General features: G+C 39.6%; 1 protein-coding gene across 1 annotated transcript; it reads right to left on the bottom strand.

Moving 5' to 3' along the window:
- Window positions 1–3,303: 3,303 nt before the first annotated feature.
- On the bottom strand, window positions 3,304–23,231 carry LOC112564058 (low-density lipoprotein receptor-related protein 2-like). Its single transcript, XM_025238626.1, has 22 exons — window positions 23,028–23,231; window positions 21,869–21,982; window positions 21,399–21,515; window positions 15,835–15,951; window positions 14,064–14,177; window positions 13,489–13,608; window positions 13,000–13,110; window positions 12,344–12,488; window positions 11,428–11,573; window positions 10,413–10,529; window positions 9,475–9,588; window positions 8,899–9,015; window positions 8,409–8,519; window positions 7,926–8,077; window positions 6,890–7,073; window positions 6,576–6,689; window positions 5,989–6,105; window positions 5,608–5,724; window positions 4,989–5,105; window positions 4,549–4,662; window positions 4,038–4,148; window positions 3,304–3,610 (listed from the first exon to the last, which is right to left on the bottom strand). Exons 1-22 carry the CDS (start codon window positions 23,140–23,142, stop codon window positions 3,456–3,458), a joined length of 2,739 nt encoding a protein of 912 aa, XP_025094411.1. The 5' UTR covers window positions 23,143–23,231; the 3' UTR covers window positions 3,304–3,455.
- Between the last annotated feature and the right edge of the window lie 116 nt (window positions 23,232–23,347).

The following is a 23,347-nucleotide window of genomic DNA, read 5'->3' as shown; positions in this document are numbered from 1 at the left end:
CGTCATCTGCAGTCCCGATGTAGGACACTCTCACACGATAACCTCAGCGCCATGGAATGCCTTCCCTCCACCCAATCACTGCCAGGCACGTGCCGGCTGTCTCACTAGCACCAATACATCCAAACACACTACTGCAATTTTCCATGGAAACAACAAATGCAGTAACACTCCAAACCCGCCAGGCACATTCGTGAACGTCGACAGATGCTCGATTCCCCCGACGACGACAGGGAGGAAACTCAGGACTACCCGGATCGGTTCGAGCTACCATCTCCTCGGTGACATCACCCGGGGGTGGTCCGGTGTAGGAAGAAGCTCCAGACACGTGGCAGACGTTTCCGAGATACCACACCGGCCAGACCCTGAACAGTGAGGGCTGACGAGGCAGACCACCTGACTGCTGACGAGCAGACACACCTGACTGGCTGACGAGGCAGACGACCACACCTGACTGCTGACGAGGCAGAAACACACCTGACTTGCTGACGAGGCAGACACACCTGACCTGCTGACGAGCAGAACAACCTGACTGCTGAGATACACTTCAGTAGCCCCAACCGCAAGGTGCGACGTCAGCTCCCCGGCCTGACGACGCATTCACTTCAATAACCAGCCACAGTCGGTGCTGACTGGTGTGGGCTGCGATGACACTCTTTCCAATCGTCGTTCCTTTCCTCTCATTCATCTCCTTGTCTGGGTAATCCCTCTCCCGGTAAATTCCTGAAATGCTACTTTGCTAATGAATAATTCATATTGAACTTTATCACTATACAATAACAAACCACAACTCCTCTCCATTATCATCACATTATACACACCGTGGGTCGTGTAAGGTAAAAGGCTGTCAGGCTCCTCCTGTAATCCAGGCGTAGTGTTTCTTTTTACCCAACCACCCCTCCCCCTAAATAAAACCCCCTTCCTGCGCTGCTTCGCAAACTAAAGTCCGAAAGCCCACCACTAATAATATGAGTAGCCGCACTCCCACTGCTGACTAATTTAGTCTACAACCATCGCTCAATACCTCACCGTGAATTTTTTTTATTGAACTTAAGAATTTTTCTCATGAAACAATTAACAATACCTTTGCCGTGACATCAGAATTGTAATATTCATGGACATATATAAAACAAATTTGTTTACCTTGTACACGGCATACGGAACTAATGCACAGACTCCCTTCTGTATTCACACCGTTGACAGGTAGGACCAAGCTGTCTCGGCGGCTGTGTTTGGAATGTCACTCAGTGTTCACGTGAGCGACAAACGTGGAGGTGAGCTGTCCGTCTCTAGGTCCACGTGTCGTCAGCATGTGCCTCTAACGGGGTGTTACGAATTCACGCCTTCATGTTCTTTTATTCTCACGCGGGACACACACAAAGAAGAAAAAAATTGTTAGCCTCCACACTGTTTTAAATTGTTTATTTAATTGTGTTGAAATTTTTGTTATCTTTATGGAGATGCAGTCCTGAGGAAACTTTTGTTGTACAAGTAAATCATTCTGGAAAAGGAAGGCATGCAACTAGTTGACTTTTTCTGTTCATTTATTCCCCTAGTGCTTTTCGTCTACATGTCCTGACGGCTGTTTCTGGTTGAAAGATGAAAGTTAGTTACCCAGATAAACGATGTTTTTAATTATAATTTATAGTTTTGATAATCGGATCGGTTATTAGCAGTGAAGGTGTGGGATAACCGTCACCGACAACCCAGGTTCTTAGTTTACACACACACACACATCAGCACACAAAACAAAGAATACAATATAGACAGAAACGGGAGACAGACGCAGAGTTAAATAGATCATTAAACGATTTTGTTTCGCTGAAATCTTAGGAGGATTCTTCACAGCATAGATAAGTTTTCTTTCGAATGGGAAACAAAAGCGAAATCGGATTGGTTCAGGTCTTTAATTTCGCAGACATGAACTGTTAAAGTATTGTGGTCAAAATAAACATGATTTCGTCGTCAAGACGTCAACTCCCGGAGCGAACAGCCAACAGACTGTTTAAGGCATGCGGGGCTTAATCGTGTATCTTCAACTATATAATAATTTGCTGGAAAATGCAGTATTATGTGAGCTGTTTCTATAAAACTTTCGTAAACCTAGGCTTTTACAACACTATAATTTGTTCATACCACACTAGTTGTCCCAGACCCACCACTACCACCGCGACTTCATTCCAAATACATTCACGCATCAGTCACTCATATCTCTGTCTTTCTCTTTATTAAATATTAATAATCAGATTTGTAAAACAAATAATTTGTGTGGAGGTGATGTCAATGCGCTGAGCACAAACAAACAAACAAACAAACAAACAAACAAACAAACAAACAAACAAACAAACAAACAAACAAACAAACTTTGGTGTAAAATATAATTATACCAGTCTCTTTGATAAGGTTTTCAAAGGTCCACCGGAATTAAAATGTTGTTCGATTACTTAGCTAAGCTACTAAAATAATACTCAAGCTAATAACCTGAGCTTTTTGACTATGTGCATAGACGCCACACTAAACATCTCATTCAAACTGGCAGAAGGATAAACTAATCAAAGGGACGTAAAAACGTAAAAAAAGGTTTTGCTTATCTCCCATCCTTCAGTGTTTCGCTTGTTACCTGATCCGCAGTGAAAAATTATTTTCTCAATATATGTAATCAAGTCTGTAAAAAAAGATAGAAGAAATTAATGTTTACTCAATTATTGAAATTGTTTATTTTATTTAATCTGTCAGTTTTTGTTTTCTTTAGCAAGATAATTTATTCACCACGATGACCTCTCATACAAATTTCAGTTCTTTTTCCCTTTGTTCTCTCTATCAGTACACTGTACGATTACCAACACCACACCTTGATCACCACGACAGCCTCTACTATCCACCCCACTACACAAATTATGACAATGTTTTGAAAACCTCTTTGTTTTTGTCAGTGAATTTTTACTTTATTGAAAGAAAGCGGTTTGAGCAGAATGAAGGAAGGAGCTTGTTTACATCTGTCATAATGTTCAATCCCTTCCAGTCACATGACGAATTATTTACTAACTGTATTGAAGGAGCGCTCAATACCATTTCATATTTTCAATCGTTCATTTCAACAAGAGACAACAATGAGTGTAACAGATAAGAAGAGGAGAAGGTGACGAAGTGAAATAAATAGAATAATACAGTATAATACTCTTTCAACCGCTGAATCATCCTCCAGGTCGGGCAAACAAAATGCACAAGTTAATAAAGTTCAACTCATAAATAGATCTCTTACGTAATCAATCAATTAATCAATCAATCAATCACAGGCAACAAATGAGAACAAGAGTAAGGCAACTTTAATCGCGAGGTGACAAAGCAAGGTAAGTAGGAAAACATGAAAGTGCTTTCTGCCAAGTCGTGATTACCAGAGCCCTGACAACGCTTTGTTTATTGAGAATAAGTGTCAGTGGAATGGAACTGCCCTCAGCTTAGTCTTCTGGGTTTTCCAAGCAGAGGTCGCAGAACCTGCGGCAGAACTTGAAGCCGAGGTCGTCGTCGAGGCAGATGGCGTGGGTCGTGTCGTTCATCAACGCACAGCCTCGCTGAGTCATCCGGTCGCTGCAGACGCTTGGGTGCAGAGTAGCTGATGATTTGATAATACGAAACAAACAAAAAATAAATTAGAGAACCTAAGGTTTAAGAGAATAATGGAAATAAATAAGAAAAGAATAAAAGATTAGATGGAAGGATAAGCTGAGGTCATATTGCTTTGCGTTTTGATGGACTAAAAGTGAACCCCGACACCAAAGAGTTTCAATGATGTCACTTGACAAGACATGGAGGTCTTTGTGTACCTCACGAGAGCAGTGTTTAAAGACTGTTTTACATCCTGAAATTTAAAGCGCAAACGATTCATATCATCAGTTCCTATCACTCAAACCTACATTGGCATTTAACTTGGCTTTTCCTCCATGAGGATCATTAAAATAAGGAGAGTGACTTGACATCACATGAGCTAACATGACCTTTAGGATGACACCCTGAGTACTACTGTGTCACGTGATACTCACGGCAGCCAAGCTCGTCAGAAAAATCCTCGCAGTCATCACCGTTGTCACATCGCCAGTTGATGTCAATACACCGTCCGTTGAGGCACTGGAAGTGAGTTGCCGGATTGCATTCTGTATGGACAGGTGTGAACGGCTTAAACAATAATAATGTGGCTTAAATAATAATAACTGATGATATTTTGCTTGTAAATGTTTAGTTTTGAAGCGAAGTAAACAGATTCCCATCCCCTACAAATCGAGACAGCTTTTCCATTTGAGACTGAGTAGATAACGGCATTCGAGCCTCAAAGCAACCTCTGTCTGGTTCGATACCCGTGTTGAGCAACGTACTTTTCCTCAGCTGTGCAATAGGCACGGGAATACTTTCATACAGACATACAGGCTAATACAGTGTAGAAGGAAGATAAAAACATTCATACGGAAATAGAGACGAAAACACACACAAGCGCGTGCACACACACACAGAGGCGGGTTGAGGCCGCTTGAGTACAGTTCAACATGCTATACCTACCACAGTGCTGCTCATCACTTCGATCACCACAGTCATTATTACCATCACAACGAAAGCCAATGGGAACGCACTTAGACTGGTCAGCGCACTGGAACTGATCTTGTCTGCACGACCCTGTAGACAAACACGCGATTTCATGCACCAAGCGCACCAATAATTGTTACTTAGTGAGACGATTTTGGGGCTAAGGATTGTCAAAATTCTTTACTAACAATGTTTATCCTACCTTTACTAACAATATTTATCCTATCTTTAATAACAACCGAATGACTCTTGAGTTGGTGGAACAGGTCTTTAAATTCAGAACATACTACTAGTGAGTCTGAGAGACCAACAGAGAGAGAGAGACAAGAAAAGAGAAAGATGGGTAAAATGGGTATTGTAAGATGAGAAAAATTATACGCTTTATAGCAGCTCGCTATGGTCTTATTAACACTCACCACAGTGCTCCTCGTCACTTCTGTCACCACAGTCGTTATCCCCGTCACACTCCCAGGTAGCAGGGATACACCTGTTGCCATTGGCGCACTGGAACTGGTCCAGTCTACACGTGCCGCCTGGTTTAGTTCATGTACACAACGCACATAATAATATTAGTGGGAAGGGAGTTTTTTTAAATTAATGAGTGGCACAATGTCTGGGAGAGACAGTATAAAAAAAAAACTTCATTAAATGTAGACTTTGAGAGCGATTAATGATTAGAGAACAACCAACCATTACCTTTACATTATGGCTTTTGATTAATTTCTTTATACCTAGCGTTGCTAAACTGTCATATGTCGACGATCAGACTTTTTCTATGGCCTTCAATGAATTAAAAACAGTTAAAATTAGAACAGCGAGGGTGTGCTCTTCCCGAAAGAAATTGAACATTAAAAACAATTTTCTTTCTTTATTATAGGGTGGAAGATGGCGGTTGAAAACTAAAGATAGCGCTTGGTTTTGCTACCTGTATCTGCAAATTTGAAAGGAATTTTATTTTCAATTTGGGCTTGGGCTTTAAAGCAAAAATATCCGGATAATAAGACAGTATACAAGGGCAGCAACTGTACAACCTACCACAGTTGCTTTCGTCCCATCCGCTGCGACAGTCGTCAGAACCGTCACACAGCCACGACTCCTCGATACACCTGTGGGTGTCACACTGCACCTGGCCAGGTCTACAGGTGGTCAGGTCTGCAGAAAGCAGAAGTTACAGCATTATTAGTGAGACAGCTAAAACACTCTGCCTTATCTGTATGGCTGAAGCCTAGACTACATGTAAAGTTGTCTTACTTACCTGTTGGAATTGTAGCAACACAGCTTTCATTTAGGTTCGAAATACAAACTTCATGTCTGAAAAGCCTAGATAAGTTGCATAAATACTCAAACATTTACTAAGAGGATGATTACACGAAAACAGAAGAAAATAAGAAAAAGTAAACTTGGAAAAGCACTCACGGCAATCAACTTCATCGCTGTTATCTAAACAATCGTTGTCTGTGTCGCAAACGTAGGACCGGGGAACACAGTTGCCGTTTTTGCACTGAAACTTGCTATCGCCTCTGCACTTGCAATCTACAAATAGATATGTAACAATGTAAAAATATATATTCTAAAAATACGTTTCCAATTAAAAAAAAATGTTTTTTAAAGTGACCTTAAAATAAATTAAAATAGACTTTATTCCAGAACCTTGGAAGTTTCCCGGAAAGGACACCTACAAGGGAATTTACCAACCAAGAGCATCTTTTTTTAAAAAGGGCATTTAAAATAATTTTCAATTTTCTTGATTCCAGACTCTTTAAGGGTCCCCAAAAGTGACACATACAATGGAATTTAACAACAGTCAACGGGTTAAAGTTTGCTTGGCGGTACCGGGATAAGGCTGAGAGAGTGTAAGTAAAACACTCCAGCTAGGTCAATGTATGATGGGGATAGAAGGAATGCAGAAAGACAAACATAAAAGCACGCAGTTTGCAGACATAATGGCTGATAGTGATGGTCTGGAAGTACAGAGTCTGTCTGGAAGACAAACAGTCACTGACCACATTCTGCTTCGTCGGATCCGTCGGCGCAGTCGGCTTGAGTGTCGCACGTCCACATTGAAGGAAGACATTCACCGGAAGTGCACAAGAACTGGTGTTCGCCACAGGTTGTTGCTGCAACAGTAGTCACGGTCATTGAGCTGGTGATATACACTGAGACACATCATAGATACAGACTGGAGGTATACACTGAGAATACATTGTACTTACAGAATGACGATATACAATATACAGTTCATCTACGGTTCTCTGTATACCAGCTGCTTGGTGCTTTTCATGAAAGTAAAGGTCATAAAAGACAAGAGCGCCCTCACCTTGTCGTTTCGCCATCTCGCTTCGTTTCTGTGCAAACTCTAATTTACTCTTGTGATATTTGACTGCCTGTGTGACTGTCAGCACCAGGCACACCAACAACACAAACTTCAACATGGCTGCAGTTTTACACTTTTGACGAGAGTTCTGAAGCGAAATTCTGAAGGAAGCCTTATACAAGATAAATTAGAATGTTGTTATCTTGGCATTAAGACGACTCTTTTATATTCTTGTTTTTACGTGACCTGATGGACCAGTTAAAATCCGACTGTGTGTTATCTCAAAGGATGGCATTTTTTAAAATGAAGACTTTTACATAGAAAAAGCACTTGCAGAGACCAATGCTGTTTAAACTGATATTTTTACAGTATTGAATCACAAAGAAAAGTAAGACAGGCTAACTGACGGCAGTGCTTACACGTGTACCCTCAAATATCCCGACATAGATGTATGTACATGTACATCAGTTTTAGGATACATTGATGTCTTTTGTAATTTTTATTGAAATATTAGACAGCGTACTCTTTGTGTTTTGCACGTAGTCATTACATTTTAACCTGTAACATGTTACTGTATCAGTATAATCTCTCACAGAAACTGTAATTCTTTCATCTACCTGTCATTATACCGAAACCACAACCAACATCACCTTTACGACAACGGTAATTCAACAACTGCGGTGGCAATCATTAACATCCTCCTCCCCCGGACGATCATCAGAACAATGTTTTCACGAAATCTTTCTTTGTCAACCCTTTTTATTTGGAAGAAAATGGTTGGAGCAGATGTCAGGAAGCATGTATATACCCTGACCCTTCAGAGGTCATTGGAAAGGCAATCATCATCATCATCATCTGAGTCATTAAATAGAGAATCCACTCTATTGGCACGCAGTTTTTATTCACAGAAAGACAACTGGCCGACAACTGAGGACAGAACACAGGTCACAGCGTGTCTTCACTTTCTTAAAATTCCAGACAACTCATGCTAAAAGAGGGACAAAGAGCGACTCAGAGTAAGCTCACTGCTGTGAGTCTAGTCCTCCTCGGTTTCCAAACACAGGTCGCAGAACCTGCGACAGAACTTGAAGCCGAGCTCATGGTCCAGACAGATGGGGTGCATCGTGTCGTTCATCAGGGTACACCCTCGCTTAGTCATGTGATCGTTGCAGACACTGGGGTGTAGGGTTGCTGGTGTTTGAAAGATGTAAGAGATAAGAATGTAAAGGTGAATTAAAATAAATAAGAATACTTAAGTCTTGAAAAGAAAAAGTGCAAAAAGGAAAAATAGAATTCCAACAATGTATAATTAATAAAAACAGTGATAAACCAATTTACCTTCAAAAAAGAGAAAAGAGTAAATGCAATAAATAAAACTTCAGTAAACATAAAGACTTTTGTTAAAAATGATGAAGATGGACAATAAAAGGAATGGAGCATGACTTCGCATGAATTTTTACCACCTGGTCGAATGTGGCTCCAGGTAAACTCCTGGTTTATTCATGAGTCACGTGTTACTTACGACAACCGAGTTCATCCGAAGAATCGCCGCAGTCATCGTCGTGGTCGCATCGAAATTCGATCCGAATGCACCCTCCGTTGGCGCACGCAAAATGGGTTTCAGGATTACATACTGTACAAACAATTGTATTAAAATAAAAATAACATAACATTCTCAGATAATGTAAGGCCTTTTTAGTATACATTGATAATATTTTGATAGTTGGTTTTTAATACAATTTTAAGCGCGGTAAGCTCCATTTGCTAAATCTGCTTATGATTTCGAGGCTATAAGAAAGTAGTCGGAACCCGAAGGAACGGTCACAAGCTGGTTGATACCCGTGTGACGCAGCTGACTTTCTAAAGGTCTGGAATGGGTATATAGCTTTTAAGGAAAGTAGGGTGGTAGGGAGATAAGAAGGGATATACCCTTACATAGAATTAGGTCCCCAAGAGATTGAAGGGCGCGGGATAAACCTTTTCTTTCATCACGATGTGCTACAAACACTCACCACAGTGCAGCTCATCACTTTTATCACCACAGTCGTTATCTCCATCACACTCCCAGTTAGCGGATATGCACTTAATCCCATCCGCACACTGGAACTGGTCTTCTCTGCACGTGCCTCCTGTTGGTGCAACATGGCGTTTTAATGAATGCCTTACACGTATCTAATCATTTCAATTTTGTTTGTACAACTTATTGCAAAATAAGGCATAGCTTTTTAACAAAGCTATTTTTAGTTAATAGTGCAGCAAGTCTTTAGCTGCTCAAGTGTAAAAAACAAGTCACCTCTATAATTTTGTTTCAAAAAACATGTAATCATTACATGGTGCGTGCCTTTAATGTGTTGTACAAGCAGATGCCGCTGCAAGTATAATTTCTTGCAAGGAGGTATTATATATCTACAAGACATATTTTGAAAGGATTTTGTCGAATCTTTCTTTAATTGGTTGATCACCTCTGTGACTTTAGAAAACACTGAGCCTTAAAGTGACTCAGAGACAGCAACAAATACAGGATATATATATAGATAGAGTAATTAAAAATATTGGTTTATAATAGCCCACCATGATGACACACTCACCACATGACTCATCACTTCTGTCACCACAGTCATCATCCCCATCACATAACCAGCCAGCAGGGATGCACTTAATGCCATCCGCGCACTGAAAACTGGTCGTTCGGCACGTGCCACCTGCACAATGAAACATGACTAAAGTGCATCTACAAACCCTCACTATTCGGGGGGGGGGGGGGGGCGACATTCTAAAGACCTCCTCTTTAAGTGGGAAAATCCGATGTAACAAGCGTTATATTATATAGTTTTCAGGATTATAAAGCCATTTCCCACACTGCTGTCTATCCGCCTTCTATGTTCGCCGCTCGTAATCAGCGTTCGCCGTGAATACAATATCATGTTGGCAAACATATGCCGCAAACGGAAGTGCATACAGTACATTCCCATTGTGGTAAAGTCTATTCTCATCCGCTGATGAATAAATATATTGTACACACTGTATTTTCTTTCGTTTTTGACTATTCTTTTTAATAAAAAACAAGGCTCTACACAGTTGAGCTTTCGTCCCATCCGTTTACGCCACAGTCGTCGAGACCATCAACACACAGAACTACATCGAACTCCCTCTACCCCCTGTAGTTGTCACACTGTGTGATTTCACAAGAAGCTGGCCAGGTCTACAGGTGAAAGCCAGGATCTGCAGGTACGAAAGCAGAAGGTAGAGGGACTAAGGATCGATTGGAGGGATTGCAAAGCCAGATGGCACTTAAAAATATCTTACTTATCTGTTGGAGTAAAGTCTAGCTGACATGTAAAGTTCTCGTATTTACTGTCGAAATTTTAGCAACATAACTTTTCTATCCGGTAAACCAAATTTACAATAAAAAAGCTTAAATATTTTTAAAGGTGGGCTAGCTAATATGCACAATAGTTAAAAATAGAAACAATTAGAACAATATAAGACGAAAACAGAATAAAATATTAAACAGGTAATCACTCACGGCAATCAACTTCATCGCTGTTATCACCACAGTCGTTTTCCGCATCGCAAATGAAGGACCGGGAAACACATTTGCCATTTTTGCAATGAAACTTGTGTTCGCCTCTGCAAATGCAATCTAGAAATAGATGTTTAAAGGTATGAAAATATATACTCTAAGAATGCATTCTGGTTACAGAGAACAGGTTTGTTTTCAAAAGTAGCGTTAAAGTAATTTGCAAGAGTCTCGATACCAGAACCATAAGGGTTCCAGACAGTGCACCACACAAGGGAATTTAACATTAGTCAAGGGGTTAAAGTTTTATTAGGATTGGTTTATAAGATCATAGATACCGACTGAGTTTGAGATCAACTAAAAAAGTAAGAGACCTAGATGAATTTTTGGATATATGATTATAAAGAAAGCATAAAAACGAAAACATGTAGTCTGCATCTTACAACTCATTGCTGTCAGTTTTGTGTGGGTAGAAGTCACAACAACTACAACAACAGTCACTGACCACAATTCCGCTTCGTCAGACCGTCGATGCAGAGTCGCTTGAGTGTCGCACGTCCACATTGAAGGAAGACATTTCACCGGAAGTGCCAAGAACTGCGTTCTCGCCACAAATGCGTGCTGCAAACATGCAGTCAAAATAAAAATTTATGATTTAAACACCTTTTATCTGCGCTGACTTTTCATTCCGAATATCTATGGAACACTTAACAATCGTGTGTTAAAATCATTCATTATCATCAATCAATCATCATCACAACAATTGTTAGAGAATTTTCCACCAGAAAGCGAGTCTAATGACCCTCAAGAACAGAACAGCGCACGAACAATCACAGCATTACAATTTTCGAACTAAGAAAAGAATAAAGACAGAGAATAAGAAGTGTAGAGAGTGAGAAAAGGAGAAGACTGTTAGCTTTTGACGAAATACAGTGACAGTCTACAGCTCTCCGTGAAGCAGCTGCTTCTTGACCTTTAAGAAAGCTAAGGGTCACGAAGACAAGAGCTCGTATCGTCTCACCTTGTCGTTTCGTCATCAAACTTCGTTTCTGTGCAAACTTGTTTACTCTTGTGGTATTTGACTGCCCTGTGTGCACTGCCAGCACCAGGCACACCAACAACCACAGAAACTTCAACATGGTTCCTGCCTTACACAAAGAGAATTTTCTGAGATGAAATGCTTGAGAAAGATAGCCTTAGCTACCAGACGAGTAGAATGCTGTTACATCTGAGCGTTAAGGCGACCTTTTATAGTCTATGCTGGGATTTTTTGTGTAGCCTGCCATATCTAGATGCCCTGATTTTGACAACTTGTACTTCATGTGTATGAAAGATTGTGCTTCTAGATGAAAAGTATTCACTATATTAACAAGATCAGATGACGAAAATGGATTCTACTCCTATAGCCAAATACCTTTGGTCTCGAATTCGTGTTTGTTTGCGGGACCCGTTGCGCTGTCTTGCATTGTTTGTGTAAAACATAAGTGAAAGGAAATAGTATATCCATGTGATTATGCAACTGTTCAAGATCGTGCCCGACACACTCAATTTTGGAAAATCATGAAACCCTTTTTTGCCTGTTACTCTCTCATATACATCATCTCATCCAGCATCGTCATCATAACAATATTTGATTAATAACTTTTGTTTGGTTATTGGTATAAGAATAGGTGAGTTTGTAGATCGGGAAGACAGTTTGCATCATCATCATCGTCGTCGTCGATCTCTCAAACATTTTGATTTGCCAAAAAACGAGGAAAAAAAAAGATTATTTTAATCGTTTTATTCACTAAACGATGTACAAGACAAAGGGATGTAAGTGCGAAAACATATCATTACTGACGATTTATGACTTTTGTAAAACCCCGGACATCTCGTTCACAAAGAGGAACTAACAACAAATGAGGTTAAGGAAACTGCCCTCGAATTATTTCTACTCGTTTTCCAAACACAGGTCACAGAACTTGCGGCAGAACTTGAAGCCGAGGTCACTGTCCAGACAGATGGGGTTCATCGTGTCGTTCATCAGCGCACACCCTCGCTTAGTCATGTGATCGTTGCAGACGCTTGGGTGAAGTGTTGCTGATGTTTGAAAGATGCAGGAAATTAAAAATAAAAGGTGAATTAAAGTAAATATTAATACTTAAATCTTTTAAGAAAAAGTGCAAAAAGAAAAAGAGAATTACTCAAAATAAAAAAGTAAATAAATTAAGGAAGCGATAAACCCATTTACCTTTAAAGAGAGTAAAAATAAATCCACGACTGTAGAGAAAGGTGAAGAAACATAATACATTTATACATATTTTTCTGTTCTCTAATGTTTACTGTTATTTTATTTAATTTTTTGTTTTGCAATGGTTCACAGAAGATCAGAGGTAAGATAGTGTCAGAGATTAGTAATGATTAGTATTGTAAGACTTTACTCGAACAGGTGATTTTTAACTAGCCATGGCTAGGTCGTGTTAGTAGTTATCATCTTAATCATCAAAAGCGCATGACTTCGCGGGAACGTCCATGACCTGTGCATTAACCACCTGACGGAATGAGGCTTCAGAACAGCTCCTGGTTCATTAATGGGTTACGAGTTACTTACGACAACCGAGTTCATCCGAAAAATCGCCGCAGTCATCGTCGTGGTCACATCGAAATTCGATGCGAACACATCTTCCGTTGGCGCATGCAAACTGGGTTTCAGGATTACATACTGTACAAAAAATTGTATTAAGTACAATTAAAATAAAATAAAATAACATTGTGTGATAATTTAAGGCCTTTTTTCTTATAAATTAATTATATTTTGATAGTTGGTTTATATACGATTTTAAGCGCGGTAAGCTCCATTTACTGAATCTCCTTACGATCTCGAGGTTAGAAGAAAGGTGTCGGAACCCGAAGGAACGGTCACAAGCTGGTCGATACCCGTGTGACGCAGCCGACTTTCTACGGTATGGAATGGGTATATACTTTTTGAGGACAGTTAGGTACTAGAGAGATGACACTCTTATATAGAATTAGGTCCCAACAAAATTGAAGGGCGTGGTATAAACCTTTTCTTACATCACGATGTGCTACAAACACCCACCACAGTGCTGCTCATCACTTTCATCACCACAGTCGTTATCTCCATCACACTCCCAGTTCGCGGATATGCACTTAATCCCATCCGCACACTGGAACTGGTCTTCTCTGCACGTGCCTCCTGCTGGTGAAACATGGCGTTTTAATGAATGCTCTACACGGATCTAATCATTTGGATTTTGTTACTACATCTTATTGCAAAATATGGCATAGCTTTTTATTTTACAGTGCAGCAAGTCTTTAGCTAGCTGCTCAGATGTAAAATAAGTCACCTCTAAAACTTTCTTGCAGAGAAGATGTCATCATTACACGGTGCATGTCTTTAATAATGATTTTTGCAAGGAAATGTCTCTGCAAGTATAATTTCCTGCAAGGAGGTATTTGATATCTACACAAAATTTTGAGAGGATTTTGCCAACTTTCTATTGAAGGCTTAAAAAGCATACCGCCAGCATACCACTTCAAAGCATACCGCCAGAGACAGTAGCAAAAAAGAGATATAAAAAGGTCGAGAGAGAGGGAAAGAACAGTGAAAATTATTGGTTTATAGCAGCCCACCATGGCAAAACAAACACTCACCACATATCTCATCACTTCCGTCACCACAATCAGCATAGCCATCACATAACCAGCCAGCAGGGATGCACTTACTCCCATCCGCGCACTGAAACTGGTCGTGTCTGCACGTGCCACCTGCAGAATAAGCTCGCGATTATATGCCTAAAGTGCACTAAGCTTGTTTATATATATACATATAGTTTATATATATAATTTTGTATACTCCCTGCTTTGTCAGGAATGCAGCTTAGGTGTGTAGGCGAGCTTGTGTCGTTAAGGTAAAAATCAAGCAAGTTGAAATAAACATTGGTCAAGGGAGATCACTCTAGCGAAATGACAAAAAGCGCAGACGACACTGGCTGACATGATTACAAGTGTGTGTTTAGAAAAGAAGTTCAGAAGTCACCGAGGAAAAATTCATTCCTCGCCTAGGCAAGGTAACGTCCGTAAACCTATTCGGTTGTTTTTTTCTACTTCTATGTTTTATTTTTGGCTTTGTTAACGATTTAATGTGGGAAGAAATCTGTGAAGCGATAAGACACAGTTGGCTCAGTGAACTGGTGCGTGAGATCGAGACAGTTGAGTGTAGCGCGAACGAGAAGGAAATACTATAGATAAAGAATTAATACACGTGAATTTCGTAGGAATTATCTAGGGAGAGAAATAAGGAGTTTGCTGCAAGCCAGGCGTGTATGGTGTTGGTGAGAGGCACTGACACCGTCTGAACTGATCAACAGTAGATCTAGACATCGTTTCTCAACAAGGATTGTCTCCCCAACACAAGTCAGTCTGTCGGCCCCCAGCTGCTGTCGTGGGCTCATTGGAAGATTCGTTTGGAATTACCAAGTATCAGGTGCCAATGTGTTTTCCAAATGGAATACCTTCGGAGAGAAAGATTCAGGGCGGAAGGATACTCCTAGGCCACAAACACAGCGTAAGGAGAAGTAACCTTCGTTCGTTGAATTCATCCGCCAGTTGAACCGCAGACCTGTGAGTCACTTTATATATTTTAGGTTTTAAATAAATCTTTAGGATGCCATTTTCTCAAACTCTCGCAGTAAAGGTTGACTCATCATTACAAGTTCTCAATGTTTATCATCAATAAGTATCTAGAAGCAGAAGTCAATGTGCTTCAGGAATAAGGCCTGCAGTATGTGGGTGGTTGAATATTCTCTGGTTTTCATTTTAGGACCAGGGTATTTTTCGCTCAAGGCTTTCACATCGAATCTTTGTGTGTCTGTCTTCTTCATGTCGCCGATGTCTAAGTATCTGTAGCTTAAATCCGAGTGCAAGTGTTTCCCCTTTAAGGTTACTGCCGAATGTAGAAATAATGCCCAATGACCGGGTTATTAACTTCTCGGATCATAAGCCTCTGAACATTAATCCCTACCGATGTTTCGCAAGACAGGTAACCCTCTATTTCCGTGACGTTGCAAACATTGATCAATTAATGCCTCATCAAAATTAATCATGATTTATTAACATCTAATTAAAGTTATTAATCAAACATCAAAGACTGGCTGCGGACTTCAGTGGCTCAGTAAGCAGTTAGAAATATCTCGGTCCAATCTGTAGTCTTCATTAAAAGAAACGATTCAAAATAATGACCTGTTTTTTTTATTTCCCTTTTTCATTCGGGTGAAGGTTTGAAAATTAATGATAAAAAAGCGCTCAGCTCTATTAGCACTACCAGCAAGATTGAGATTAATTTCATATTCAAATCGGGCCTGCCTTTAACAACTCAACAGGACGAACATACAACGGCGGTAACTTTACAGCCTACACTACCTACCACAGTTGCTTTCGTCCCATCCGTTACGACAGTCGTCAGAACCATCACACAGAGCCGACGCATCGATACACCTGTAGTTGTCACATTGCACCTGGCCAGGTCTACAGGTGGCAAGGTCTGCAAAAAGCAGGAGGCATAGGAATATTGGAGGGATTTCAAAGCCATATGACACTTAAAAATATCTCCCCCATCTGTTGGAGTAAAGTCAAAATGACACGTTAAACTCTCTTATTTACCTGTCGCAATTGTCAATGAAATTGTGTAAATGTTTTTAAAAATGGGCTAGCTAATATGCACAATTATTAAAATAGAAATAATTAGAGCATGATAAGACGAAAACAAAATAAAATATTAAACATAGGGAATCACTCACGGCAATCAACTTCATCGCTGTTATCACCACAATCGTTGTCTGCATCGCAAATGAAGGACCGGGAAACACATTGCCGATTTTTGCAATGAAACTTGTGTTCGCCTCTGCAAATGCAATCTAGAAATAGATGTTTAAAGGTATGAAATATATATTCTAAGAATGCAATCTGCTTATAGAGAATAGGTTTGTTTTCAAAAGTAGCGTCAAAATAATTTGCAAGAGTCTCGATACCAGAACCATAAGGGTTCCAGACGGTGACACAAACAAGGGAATTTAACATTAGTCAAGGGGTTAAAGTTTATTAGATGGTTTATAAGGATAAGACTGAGTTTGAGATACTAAAGTTAAATGAACGTATGATGGTATAATATAAGGAAAAGCATAAAAGCATGTAGTCTGTATATACAATTTGCTGTCAGTTGTGTGGTAGAGTACACAACAACAACAGTCACTGACCACATTCCGCTTCGTCAGACCCGTCGATGCAGTCGGCTTGAGTGTCGCACGTCCACATTGAAGGAAGACATTCACCGGAAGTGCACAAGAACTGGTTCTCGCCACAAATGCGTGCTGCAACATGCAGTAAAAATAAAAATTTATGATTTAAACACCTTTTATGTGCTCTGACTTTTCAGTCCGAATATCTATGGAACACTTAACAGTCGTGTGTTAAAAATCATCATCATCATCATCCGTCAAACCTCTTCGCAACAATTGTCAGAGCATTTTCCACCAGAAAGCGAGTCTAATGACCCTCAACAACAGAACAGCGCACGAACAATCACAGCATTACTATTTGCAAGCTAATAAAAAAAAAAGATAGAGAATATGTAGTGTAGAGAGTGAGAAAAGGGGACGACTGTTAGCTATTGATGAAATACAGTGACAGTCTTCAGCTCTCCGAGAAGCAGCTGCTTCTTGACCTTTAAGAAAGCTAAGGGTCACGAAGACAAGAGCTCGCTCACCTTGTCGTTTCGTCATCAAACTTCGTTTCTGTGCAAACTGTAGTTTACTCTTGTGGTATTTGACTGCCTGTGTGACTGCCAGCACGAGGCACACCAACAACACAAACTTCAACATGATTCCTGCCTTACACAAAAGTGAATTTTCTGAGAGACGAAATGCTTGAGAAAGATAGCCTTATACCAGACGAGTAGAATGCTGTTATCTGAGCGTTAAGGCGACTTATATAGTCCTTTATTTTTTGTGTAGCCTGCCATATCTAGATGCCCTGATTTTGACAACTTGTACTTCATTGTCTGAAAAATAGTGTTTGTAGATGAAAAGTATTCACATCATTAAGCAAGATCAGAAGACGACAATGGATCTTATAGCCAAATACCTTTTCGTCTCGAATTTTGTGTTTGTTTGCCCGTCAGCTGCTTTTCATAATATTAGGAGTAAATCATACTAAAAGGAAATAGCATGTCATGTAAACTGTTCAGGTCTTGCCTGACAAATGACTCTTTTCTCAATTTTTGAAAATATCAAACCCATTTCCCTGTTGCCTCTCCATCACTATCAATCCTCATTAGCATCGTCATCATAACAATATTTTGATTAATAACTTTTGTTTGGTTATTGGAAGGAAGTGGTTTGAAGATCGGGAAGACAGTTTGCATCATCATCATCGTCGTCGTCGTCGATGATCTCTAAAACATTTTGATTGGCCAAAAAACGAGGGAAAAAATAAAGATTATTTCAATCGTTTTATTCACCAAACGATGTACAAGACGAAAGGATGTCAGTGCGAAAACGTCTCATTACTGACGATTTATGACTTTTTCGGACGTTCGGACATCTCGTGCACAAAGAGGAACTAACAGCAAATGAGGTTAAGATAAATGCCCTCGAATTATTTCTACTCGTTTTCCAAACACAGGTCACAGAACTTGCGGCAGAACTTGAAGCCGAGGTCACTGTCCAGACAGATGGGGTGCATCGTGTCGTTCATCAGCGCACACCCTCGCTTAGTCATGTGATCGTTGCAGACGCTTGGGTGAAGTGTTGCTGATGTTTCAAAGATTCAGGAAATAAGAAAATGAAAAGTGAATGAAAATAAATAATAATAATAAATCTTTAAAAGAAAAACTGCAAAAAGGAAAAAGAGAATTTCACAAAATAAAAAAGTAAATAAAGAAGCGATAAACCCATTTACCTTTAAGACAGTAAAAGTAAATACAATACTGTAAAGAAAGGTGAAGAAACAAAATATATATTTTTTCTGTTCTTGTATGTTTACCAGTTATTTTATTTTATTTTTTTTTACGTTTTTGTTTTGCAATAGTTCACGAAAGATCAAAGGTAAGAAAGAGTCAGAGATTAGTAATGATAAGCATTGTAAGATTTTACTCAAGCTGGTGATATTATTTCGCGCCATGGCTAGGTCGTGTTAGTAGTTATCATCTTAATCGTTGTTATCAAACTGTAAAATTAAAGCAAAGAAAGAATAAATCCTATGTATTTTAACTTGACATAATTTTGACTTTTTTTTTCATTCTAAAACTTCTGTAAACATAAAGAGTTCTGTTAAAAATGATGAAGATGGACACTAAAAGAAAATGGGCATGACTTCGCATGAACTTCTATCACCTGTCCATGAACCATCTGACCGAATGTGGCTTCAGCACAGCTTCTGGTTTATTCATTGCTCACGTGTTACTTACGACAACCGAGTTCATCCGAAGAATCGCCGCAGTCATCGCCATGGTCGCATCGAAATTCGATGTGAATACACCCTCCGTTGGCGCACGCAAAATGGGTTTCAGGATTACATTCTGTACAAATTGTATTAAGTACAATTAAAAATAAAAATAACATAACATGCTGTGATAATAGAAGATATTTTTTCTTATAAATTGATTATATTTTGATTGTTGGTTTATATACGATTTTAAGCGCGGTAAGCTCCATTTACTCTCTTTATGATCTCGAGGCTAGAAGAAAGGTGTCGGATGCCGAAGGAACGGTCACATGCGATACCCGTGTGTCACAGCTGACTTTTTAATGTGTAGAAGGGATAGTTTGCTTCTTGAGGAAAGTAGGGTGCTATGGAGATGAGAAGGCATATACCCTTACACAGAATTAGGTCCCCAAGAGATTGACGGGCGCAGGGCGAACCTTTTTCTTACATCACGATGTGCTACAAACACTCACCACAGTGCTGCTCATCACTTTTATCACCACAGTCGTCATATCCATCACACTCAAAGTTAGCGAACATGCACTTTCCATTCGCACACTGGAAATAGTCTGGTCTGCACGTGCCTCCTGTTGATGAAACATGGTGCTTTAATAAATTCCGTAGGTGTATCTAATCTTTTGGATTTTGTTACTACAACTTATTGCAAAATATGGCATCGCTTTTTAGCAAAGCTATTTTTATTTTACAGTGCAGCAAGTCTTTAACTAGCTGCTCAGAGGTAAAATAAGTCACCTCTATAATTTTCTTATTCAAAAAGATGTCATATGTACATGGTGCATGCCTTTAATAATGTGTTGTGCAAGCAGATGCCGCTGCAAGTATAATTTCCTGCAAGGAGGTACTATATATCTACACGACATTTTGAGAGGATTTGGTCGAATCTTTCTTTAATTTGTTGAACTCCTCTGTCACTTTAGAAAACACTGAGCCTTAAAGTGACTCAGAGACAACAACAAATACAGGATATATATCTAGAGAGAGAGAGAGCAATGGAAAATATTGGTTTATAATAGCGTACCATGATGACACAAACACTCACCACATAACTCGTCACTTCTGTCTCCACAGTCATCATCGCCATCACATTGCCAGCCACCAGGGATGCACTTAATGCCATCAGCGCACTGAAATTCGTCCTTTCTGCACGTGCCACCTGCAGAATGCACATGCTTTAAGTGAAAATCCGCGAAGTAGCAGCGTTATATTTTATTTATTTATATATATATTTACGGATTTATAAATCATCCCCACTCTCCTTTAAATATCAGGCAATAGTGTGTCGTGTACAATATAATGTTGGCAAACATGTGCAAACGGAAGTGGCATACATTGTGGCGTTTCCATTGCGTAAAGTACTGTACTCATCCGTATTTTATTTCAATTTAATATTCTTTTAATATGTCTGAACTAACATTGTACATATATTTTATTGTTTTAAAATTTTTAGTAAAGCTAATTAAATTCACAAATTTTATATAAATATCTATATATCTGTATACCCCCAAATCCCGCGATTAGATATATACAAAATTAGATATATTTTTTAAAAAAACATGATAAAGTGAAGCCGCTAATAAGTGAAGCGTGATATAACCAAGGATTATTGTATATATATATAGTTTATATGTATAATTTTATCTCCTCTTTGCTAACAAAATTACAATCCTTGCCAATAATGTTTATATTTGCTTTAAGCCAGAAGTTTAGATTCCGTTTTATTTTATAGTTTAGCTTTTAAATAAATCTTTAGAAATGTAATGCTATAAAACTCTCGCAGTAGACGAGTCATCATTACAAACTGTATGTGTTTGTCATTAGTATATATATATATAAAGACACAATTCAATGTACTTGGTCGACGTGCATTCTTTTCTAAAACATATGATTTAAAGACACGACCCGTTTTTTCCGTTTTCAGTGGGGTGGAGAAAGTTTGAAAATTAATGATAATAAAAAAGCGCTTTGCTCTTTTAGCGCTACCAACAAGTTTGAGATTAATTTCATATTCGTCTCTGGTCTGCAACACAACAAGACGAACATACAACGGCGGTAACTTTACAGCCTACACTACCTACCACAGTTGCTTTCGTCCCAACCGTTACGACAGTCGTCAGACCCGTCACACACAGACGACGCATCGATACACCTGTAGTTGTCACACTGCACCTGGCCAGGTCTACAGGTGACCAGGTCTGCAGAAAGCAGGAGGTAGAGGATCATTCGACGGATTTAAAAGCAAGATGACATTTAAAAATATCTCCCTTATCTTTTGGAGTAAAGTCTAGATGACATGTAAAGTTCTCTTACTTACCTGTTAGAATTATAGCAACACAGCTTTTTTAAAACTGGGTCAGCAGAATTCACAATGAATTTGTTTGAATGTTTTAAAAAATGGGCTAGATAGTATGTAATATGATTAAAATAGAAACAATTAGAGCATGATAAGACGAAAATAGAGTAAAATATTAAACATAGGGAATCACTCACGGCAATCAACTTCATCGCTGTTATCACCACAATCATTGTCTACATCGCAAATGAAGGACCGGGGAACACAGTTGCCGTTTTTGCATTGAAATTTTTGTTCACCACTGCAAGTGCAATCTGCAAATAGATGTTTAAAGGTAATCAAATATATACTCTAAGAATGCATTCTGGTTACAGAGAACAGGATTTTCTTTCAAAAGTAGTGTTAAAATAATTTGCAATAGCCTGGATGCCAGACCCTTTAAGGGTGCCGGAAAACGACACCTACAAGGGAATTTAACGACAGTCAAAGGGTTTAACTAAACTAGGTGGTTTATTGTGTAAGGACTAAGAGATTTTGAGATCTTCAAGTTAGATGAACGTATGATTGGTGGTATGGGAAAAAGGCATAAAAACACGCTATTCGCAGACATAATATGCTGATAGTGATGGCCTGGAAGTATAGACAAGAGTGCACAACAGTCACTGACCACATTCTGCTTCGTCAGACCCGTCGATGCAGTCGGCTTGAGTGTCACACGTCCACATTAAAGGAAGACATTCACCGGAAGTGCACAAGAACTGGTTCTCGCCACAAATGCGTGCTGCAACATGCAGTAAAAATCAGAAAATATGATTTAAGCATCTTATTCTGCGCTAGTTTTCCATTATCATCATCAGCATTAGCATCAGTATCACATTTTTTCATCTGGCAGCGAGCCTCATGACCTTCAACAATAGAACAGCGCACGAACAATCACAGCATTACAATTTGCAAGCTAAAAAAAGAGAAAATTAGTGAAGCAGAAATGTACGGAGTTAGAAAAGGAGAAGACTACCAGCCATTGACGAAACTTAATTATCAATTTATGCACTTGTAACGAGCAGCATTAGGGCCGAGGTAGGTCGCACTGACCAGAGATGATAAAAGGAAGACAATGGAAGGTGAGACACACTGAACTTCTCGCAATCTTCGGTGCCTTGGCCAGCTTTGGCAGATAGAAATATTCCGTCAACAGAAGTCTTGTGAGATCAACACGCTAACGGTCATTGTAACCTGAGCTTCCTGGAGATAGCTGATGTCAGTCATGTCAGACTGGCCTGATGTCATTCATGTCAGACTGGCCTGATGTCAGTCATGTCAGACTGGCCGGATGTCAGTCATGTCAGACTGGCCTGATGTCAGTCATGTCAGACTGGCCGGATGTCAGTCATGTCAGACTGGCCGGATGTCAGTCATGTCAGACTGGCCGGATGTCAGTCATGTCAGATTGGCCTGTATTGCACGAAAAGCTTGTTGTGAAAGCTCGACATCAAATCTTTGTGAAGCAGCTGCAGGGAGGTAATCAGAGTGTGCAGTGGACACTGCCATGAGTAGATCTCAAATCTAAGTAATGGCAAGAGGGCGCAGAGGTAACAGTAGAAATAAAATGTCCAGAAAAAGACTGGAAGTTGCGCAGACAAAGAATTCATCACAAGAACGTAGTAAATATCCTAACAGATGTATTAATGAACATTAGACACAAAACTTCAAGCAGATCAACGAGCAAAGGGACATCACTCTCCATACAGCAACTACAACTCTCCAAGAAGCAGCTGCTTCTTGACCTTTAAGAAGGCTAAGGGTCACGAAGACAAGAGCTCCCTCACCTTGTCGTTTCGTCATCAAGCTTCGTTTCTGTGCAAACTGTAGTTTACTCTTGTGGTATTTGACTGCCTGTGTGACTGTCAGCACGAGGCACACCAACAACACAAACTTCAACATGATTCCTGCCTTACACAAAAGTGAATTTTCTGAGACGAAATGCTTGAGAAAGATAGCGTTATACCAGACGAGTACAATGCTGTTATCTGAGCGTTAAGGCGACTTTTATAGTCTGTATTTTTTGTGTAGCTTGCCATATCTAGATGTCCTGATTTTGACAGCTTGTATTTCATTGTCTGAAAGATAGTGTTTGTAGATGAAAAGT

This window comes from Pomacea canaliculata, linkage group LG5, assembly GCF_003073045.1.
Source record: "Pomacea canaliculata isolate SZHN2017 linkage group LG5, ASM307304v1, whole genome shotgun sequence".
Taxonomy (NCBI): Eukaryota; Metazoa; Mollusca; class Gastropoda; order Architaenioglossa; family Ampullariidae; genus Pomacea; species Pomacea canaliculata.
Note: the sequence above shows the minus strand (reverse complement) of the source record. Positions and strands in the feature narration are given on the sequence as shown.

Bases quoted from the DNA above. Each gene is read 5' to 3' on its own strand.
- LOC112564058 (XM_025238626.1), bottom strand. From the start codon at position 23,142: ATGTTGAAGTTTGTGTTGTTGGTGTGCCTCGTGCTGACAGTCACACAG. The intron at 5,106-5,607 runs GTAGGTTGTACA...GAACTAAACCAG, and splicing joins ATGGGACGAAAGCAACTGTG to GCGGCACGTGTAGACTGGAC. The intron at 3,611-4,037 runs GTGAGTATCACG...TCAAATCATCAG, and splicing joins TTCTGACGAGCTTGGCTGCC to CTACTCTGCACCCAAGCGTC.